Source organism: Brachyhypopomus gauderio, chromosome 6, assembly GCF_052324685.1.
Source record: "Brachyhypopomus gauderio isolate BG-103 chromosome 6, BGAUD_0.2, whole genome shotgun sequence".
NCBI classification, from domain to species: Eukaryota; Metazoa; Chordata; class Actinopteri; order Gymnotiformes; family Hypopomidae; genus Brachyhypopomus; species Brachyhypopomus gauderio.
In genome coordinates this window covers 17,911,849-17,918,722 of record NC_135216.1, presented here as the reverse complement: position 1 = coordinate 17,918,722, position 6,874 = coordinate 17,911,849, and the positions used below count along the sequence as shown (strand labels likewise).

At 38.9% G+C, this 6,874-nt stretch overlaps 1 protein-coding gene across 7 annotated transcripts; it reads left to right on the top strand.

The window, feature by feature from the left end:
- The first annotated feature begins 27 nt into the window (after positions 1–27).
- LOC143517119 (uncharacterized) lies at positions 28–6,293 on the top strand. 7 transcript variants are annotated; one of them, XR_013131853.1, is made up of 11 exons: positions 151–870; positions 1,024–1,101; positions 1,853–1,982; positions 2,096–2,247; positions 2,715–2,866; positions 2,979–3,132; positions 3,221–3,314; positions 3,517–3,580; positions 3,847–3,999; positions 4,157–5,372; positions 5,480–5,540. XR_013131853.1 is itself a non-coding variant. In XM_077009273.1 (10 exons), exons 2-10 carry the CDS (start codon positions 1,050–1,052, stop codon positions 6,060–6,062), a joined length of 1,467 nt encoding a protein of 488 aa, XP_076865388.1. In that variant the 5' UTR covers positions 28–125; positions 1,024–1,049; the 3' UTR covers positions 6,063–6,293. The 7 variants fall into 7 exon arrangements, 3 of the variants coding, with proteins under 3 accessions (XP_076865388.1, XP_076865389.1, XP_076865387.1); XR_013131855.1 differs by having other exon boundaries at positions 5,483–5,538; XR_013131856.1 differs by having other exon boundaries at positions 5,287–5,372; positions 5,480–5,528.
- Positions 6,294–6,874: the final 581 nt, after the last annotated feature.

The window sequence follows — 6,874 nt, the reverse complement described above, 5'->3', positions numbered from 1 at the left end:
CTGTCTGTTTCTTTAATTCACTCACTGGTCGTTAATATCAGGCCAGGCATGCGAGAGCGCGTTAATCCGGGGGCTTCAGGCCTTTAGATGCAGTGGCTCAAAAGCTCATTAGAGATGGACTCTGGGTAAGTGAAGCCTCCATATCGCATTGCAAAGATTTGTAATGAACTGTAAATGGCTATGGGTGTGGATTCCATAGAAACTTTATCAGTACATCTGTAAACAAGAGGGTGTACTAACGCTTTATAACCATAACAATAATAATAATTCTATGAAATATGCACAATAGAAGCCAGATTCATACATGTTGACGATAGCCGCTACGCAACACAAAACGGTAGTCTAATTTCTCATTACAAAGTTATCGTGGCGTCTGTACGTTTAAAGTTTTTCCTCCACCAGATAAGGAAAAGCGTGTGCCTCACGTAAATTGTTTTAATTTCATTGTATGCATTTAATTCCGTATGTTATCAGATTTCGATATTAGAAACCTGAATAATAGACTGAACAACACCTACCGACATATCAATTTGGCTTTGAATAAAATACTAACGTCCTGAAGAATATTGACTGATACCAAAGAAAGCCTTCGGGTTCACCCTAGCTCTGTATTCTGCTCTTTATATGTTCCTGCTTTGGTAGAGTGGGTGAAAGGCGATGAAGCTTTCAGTTCCACAGAACTTCTAGCGTAACAGATCCAGTAACATTCCGCCCACACTACCATATCCATGTATTCCAACATTTAGATTAGAATACACTAATGCTCCTTAAAGGCAAAACGCAAATGTTTTCAATACTACTACCTACTACAACGGCAAAAGATCAACAAACCTAAATACTAATATTTGAACACTTTGCTCGACCTGACAGGTAAGTTTCAGAAAGCGCTAGTAGACATATAGGCTTGCTGTAATCAGGAAATATAGGCACACGTAAGATATATTAATAGTTAAATACTCTTTGGCGTTGTAAGAGAAATCTCCTCATTGTGAAACTAGTGCTTACGCATTGGTTTGTCCATAGACATCTCGACTCTGCGCAGCCATCAAATGTTGCTGCTGCGATTTGCCCTCGTCAGTGTCATCTTTACAGAATATTTTGGTAAGGTTTCTACTAAACTTCAACTCTATTGTACTATGACTAATTGATCCAAGTACTATAATATAAAAATGTAGTGTAATGCAATGATTTAAGAAGGATCTTGGTCTATTAAAGCCTGCTTTATACCTCCGGACACGGACGAATTTCGTCCGTCCGTACCAAACGTAGCCTCCGTAGGGGACCACTATACCTCTTTCCGGTTCCAACGTTGTTATGATTTTTAAAAATACATCCTCTAGAGGGCAGTATAGTCAAATTTCCGGCACCGGCGCACCAGCAATCTCCTCCCAGCTGTTTTTGCATCGCTGTTTATCGCGATGACCTGGCACCGTAGCAGAATGTAGCCTCTAACCAACTCGCAAAGTTTCTCTTCTAACTCGAGCGCCATTTTTTAAAGTCCAGTACTCTTCTTCATTGATTTTCCCGAATTGGTGTACTCCCGATGCTTCTGACTCTCTACTGCCCCCTGATTTCTGGTTTATATTGCTCCGTTACTACGGATTCGTAAGCGCTCTGGCAACGGACCCACTGACGGATGAAACGACCTCCGGAACCGGACGAAAGGGTCCGTATCCGTAATTACCGTAGGGTGTGAATGGGCCTTAAGGTTGATTATCTGGTAGAGAAATCAACCACTGTACTGTAGTCTATTGTATCAATCATTTAACTGTACTGTAGTCTATGTATCAGTCATTTAACTGTACTGTAGTATCAATCATTAAAAAAAAATTGTGTCCTGTTGATTTTACAGCATTTTCACAGGCTTTACTGGATCTGAATTGTATCAATGATTATGACACAGAAATGGCATGTCAGATACCTGCAGAAAACAACTGCTCTGAATACAAACTTGATGGGTTTTTTTACATACAACCACAAGAGTGAGTTCTTTGTTATAATTATTAGGCCCATTTAGTCCTGGGTAGTTGGCTAATTAAAGTTAACGTTCAGGTATCAGTTCTGATTGTTTACACTGTGTGTTCGTCTTTTCCAGAATGTTTACATGCCATTTTGAGCCTGTCTACTTCAGGGCATGTGAATGCAAGTTCCGAGTTAACGGCTTTGCTTATCGCACAACCTTCAAGGCTAATCTGTCAAGAAAAGGAAATGTTTCATTTACCAAAGATATTGAAACTAATGAAAGTAGTAAGTTATATGTTAATTTTATTTTAGTCATCTCAGTATTTCATTACATATATTACTTGCTTTTTTCATGCAGTCATACTTTTATATTTAGTGACGTGATGGCTTTTCAGCTGTCATGTTATGGACATGTAACAAGTGGCCATGTAATTTTGGCATAGCAAAATAAATGACATTTTTCCCCCACTAAGGTGTTAAAATTCTGTAATTTTAGGTGTTCAGCAGGTAGCTTGTTAAATTGTCTGTCATGTTTTTGTGACACATCTTAGATGTGGTGATCAACTATTTCTCCATCATACTAACTGAACTTCATACTAATAATTCTGTTATGTCAATCTGAACATTTTTGGTGTATCTGATGTGCATGTACGCAGCTGTTGACATTCTGTACTGGAGAATCAGAGAATTTTACAATTTATTAAGAGACAGAAGAGTTTGTAAAGTTTACAACTGACTATTCTTTTGTGTAGTCAAGCCTAAAAGACCAATCATCATATCAGTCAATATGACAGAAAACGGAAACTTCCTTATCACCTGGGACACCAACTATACCCACAGAAAAGTATTTTATGACAGTCTGTCTGCACAGCTCACCTACAGTGTTAAAGGAGACACTTACAATGTAAGTGAGCTGATTCAAATAAACAATTAAACATCTGCTCACACACCTAATATTGCAGTAGTAAAGGAAAATATGTTTTAAAAATTGATTACTTGTATTTTTGCCCATGCAGGTGACCACAGACCTTTTAGGAAAAAATCAAACTAAGTACGAGATTGTGGGCAGAAAACTTAGGCCTAATTCCAACTATGCTGTTTGGGCAAGAGTAATTACAAACTACAATAATAAATCCAGTGACTATAGTGAACCATATAGCTTCAGCACACGTAAGTTTTGAGGGTTTCTTTGTATTTAAATGAGTATGTGAAAACATATTTTGACCCTTCTGAATGGATTTTGTCTCTGTGCCCTCAGCTTCATCCTTACAAAATATTTTGAAGATAATAGTTCCCGTTTCGTGTTTTATTCTGGTCTTCTTCATATTTACCATGTACCACTGTTACCTCATGTAAGGCATCTTTCATTATAAAAAACACATGTTATATATCAGCTGCCATATTTAAAATACAGAGCATGGGCCTCTTCCCCTAAGCACAGTGGACATCAAATATAATCAAATAAAAACTTTTAGCAATTCTGAATTATTATACCAGGCTCATTCAGACCAACACTTCTCAGTTAAGTCACAGTTCTTTTTTCCTCTATTGCAGAATCACGAGGGAGTGGTGGGATAAAATTCCTGTCCCCAAAATAGCTCCCATTTTTGAAAAAAAGGTAGGGAATATTCTGTTCCTGTTATTTACGATGACTTTATTTAATGAAACTGCTATAGGTTCAGGATTAAGTACTTTGTCCCAAAGACAAACATAACTATTAAGATTATTTCTTACTTTAAGCATGAAGAAAGTACTTGAGATTTAACATGGGACGTCCAAAACAAGATAAAAAATACAGTCCAAGAAAAAAAACAGAGTTGGCATGGAAACAGGCAACTAGGACAGAATGCACAACAGAAACAATGTGGCAATATGTGTACATAGGCAGACTACAGGAAGAACATGTGAAGTCAATAATCAGGTGAAGAGGAACGTGTTAACGAATGGTGATTGGTTGGAAGCTCCTCAGGGTTGAGAACTGAATTCTGGGTGAAAGGGATGGCAAGAAGGAAGGAGTGAAATTTTATAAAACCAATGGTATGATTTCAAATTTTCTAAGTATTACATTTTTGGTGTGTAAACAGAAAAATGAAAAATCTTAGTCTTCAACATTTTTGTGATAAAAATGTTAAAAAGCAATTGCAATTTGATAAATCAAATCAAATATATTTGTATAGCGCTTTTCACAACACAGGTTGTCACAAAGGCGACAGTGGGAAGGAAAAACTCCCTATGATGGTGGGGAATAGGAAGAAACCTTGGGAGGACCAAGACTCAAAAGGGAACCCATCCTCCATTGGGCGGCCCGTTAACACAAATTACAAATTACACAAAAACAAATTATACAGATGAACACACAATAACAGATAAGATAATAAGATAAGGGGCAGCATGGTGGTGTGGTGGTTAGCACTGTTGCCTCACAGCAAGGCGGTCTGGGTTCGATTCTCGGTCTGGGCTGCTCTGTGTGGAGTTTGCATGTTCTCCCTGTGCCTGCGTGGGTTTCCTCTGGGTACTCCGGTTTCCTCTCACAGTCCAAAGACATGCGTGTTAGGTTGATTGATCACTCTAAATTGCCCGTAGGTGTGAGTGTGTGTGTTGGCCATGCGGTGGCCTGGCGACCTGCCCATGGTGTACCCTGCCTTCGCCCGGAGATGCTGGGATTGGCTCCAGCCCCCCCGTGACCCCGACTAGTGGGATTAAGCGGTTCAGATAATGGAGTGAGCCACTTTTTTTAATGAAAAAGTAAAGTAACATTAATGGGTAAAGGTAACAGATTTTAATAGTTTGGTGGTTATAACTTTAAAACTGTATGACCCACATGACAGAAAGGTTTGCAAAGAAAAACCAGAATATATAAGTGATCAAACTTGGCTTGCCTAAGCCCAGTCCAATAAGAATAAGGGAAATATGAAAGGGATTCTGGGTTAGATAGATGAGAACTAACAATGTGTAATGCTGCTGTGGCCTTTCAGATGCCCAGTAAACTTCAGTGCAACTTGTGTGTCTGAATCAGTGCAAAATATGACGTAGAGATGAAAATAGAAAAGGTTTAGTGGGTATGTAGACAAGGTAATGGTGGTATAACTGCAGCACTTGCAGAACTACTCACAAGTTTGGACATGCACATATTTCCAACATTAAATAACACCTAATTATGCTGTGATAGACTCATTTTATTAGTAGTAGCCATCCGTTACTTTGATGGCAGCTTCACACACTCTTGCATACTCTTAAGCAGCCACCAGAAATATCTTGTGAACTCTGCTTGAAAACTATTTGCTTGGGGTGTTTAATATATATTTTTTGTTTGATGTTTACCAGGTTCCACACTTCCCATCATTTCAAAATGAGATTTCCACTGTCCATCTTGAAACTTCAAAACTGGACCACACTGCTGATGAGACATGGTAAGGTTTAATTTTCATGCACTCGAAATTGATTAAAAGAACACACACATGCTATTAGATCTGCGTGTGTTTAGCTCTGATCTGAAGTCCTACCTTTCTTCTGTCAGCAGGAATTCATTTTCCAATGTAGACATCAGCAGTCAACACAGTCAGCACAGTCTTGGCCAAAGTGGTGATTTATCTCAAGTGATTTTTGCCCAAACTGGCTATGAGAGTGTGGAAGAAACTGGTTCTAAATGTGAGGACCAAGCAGCAAACCTTCACATGCCAACATCTAACAAGCTTCACAAAGATCTGCAACCAAACAACAGTGGTTCAGATATGCGGATGGATTGTGGGAATAGTTCTGGCTCGTCCTTCAGCAACAAGTGCTATATGGCATCAACTTCTGGGGGCTCCTGTTTTTTGGACCAACCTATTAGACACTCATCCGACATGGAGCCACTGATACCAACAGACTTTGAGTACGGCCCATGTAATGGCTGCTCAGGGCCTGCTGACACCATCCTGACACAGCTCCCTCCCTCCAGCAGTGACATTACTGTCGTTCTTGGATATCAGAGCACCAGTGAGGTCCTGGATCATGGCAACGAACCAGAGATAGATGCGTCTGTGGACCAGGCCTTTATAAGCTTCCACACTGATGTTTCTCCAGGCATTGAAATCAACTGTTCCTATCAGATGGTTTGACATGACAACACATCATACAATTTCTTAAATTTTTCTTAAATTTTCATTTGCCATTCAAATATTATGCAAATATATACAAACAATGGCTGTTTATGGTTTTATACTGGTGTATAAATATTGCCTCAGTACATAATGCTTAAAGCTGTACCGTTATTTACAATTGTTGTTTACAATTATGTTGTGAACTACTATATAAAACATGTTTGGGTGGAAGAGTTAGGAGATGTATCCAATATACAACATAAAGAAGACTTAATGAAATATTATTTTCTTGTTTTTTTCATTCTTATATGTGTGGAATGTATTTAGAAACTTTTCACAAAAGATAATCAGTATAAAATAAACATAAAAAGGGACATGTAGAGATTGTGATCGTACACTTTAGTCAGACACTGACATGAAATACAGGGTGAGACAGAGCTGCCTGGGGTTGTGCATAATATATGCTGGATAAATGAGAGATGAAGACAGTGTTTATCTGAGCCTAACCATAGACCACAGGTGCTTAACAACCACAGACAGTCCAGCCAGATACAGGAAAGCCCTGGTGCACAGAAAACATTTTGATCATAAACCTCTCTGCCCTTCCACAAAACAGGGAAACAGAAACATGTAATTTCCATGGAACTGAGTGGAAGGCATCTTTAGATTCCACACTGGTGTGTTTATCAAGCGGACTATGTCAGATAAGACCTGACCAAACTAGTTTTAGCTGTTTATCCCTCTGAGGGAAAAGAACGATGTATGGACGTAGCCTTTATCTCCATCTGAAGAACGCTCGGAGGACATAAGTATGGTGTAATATCTCAGAG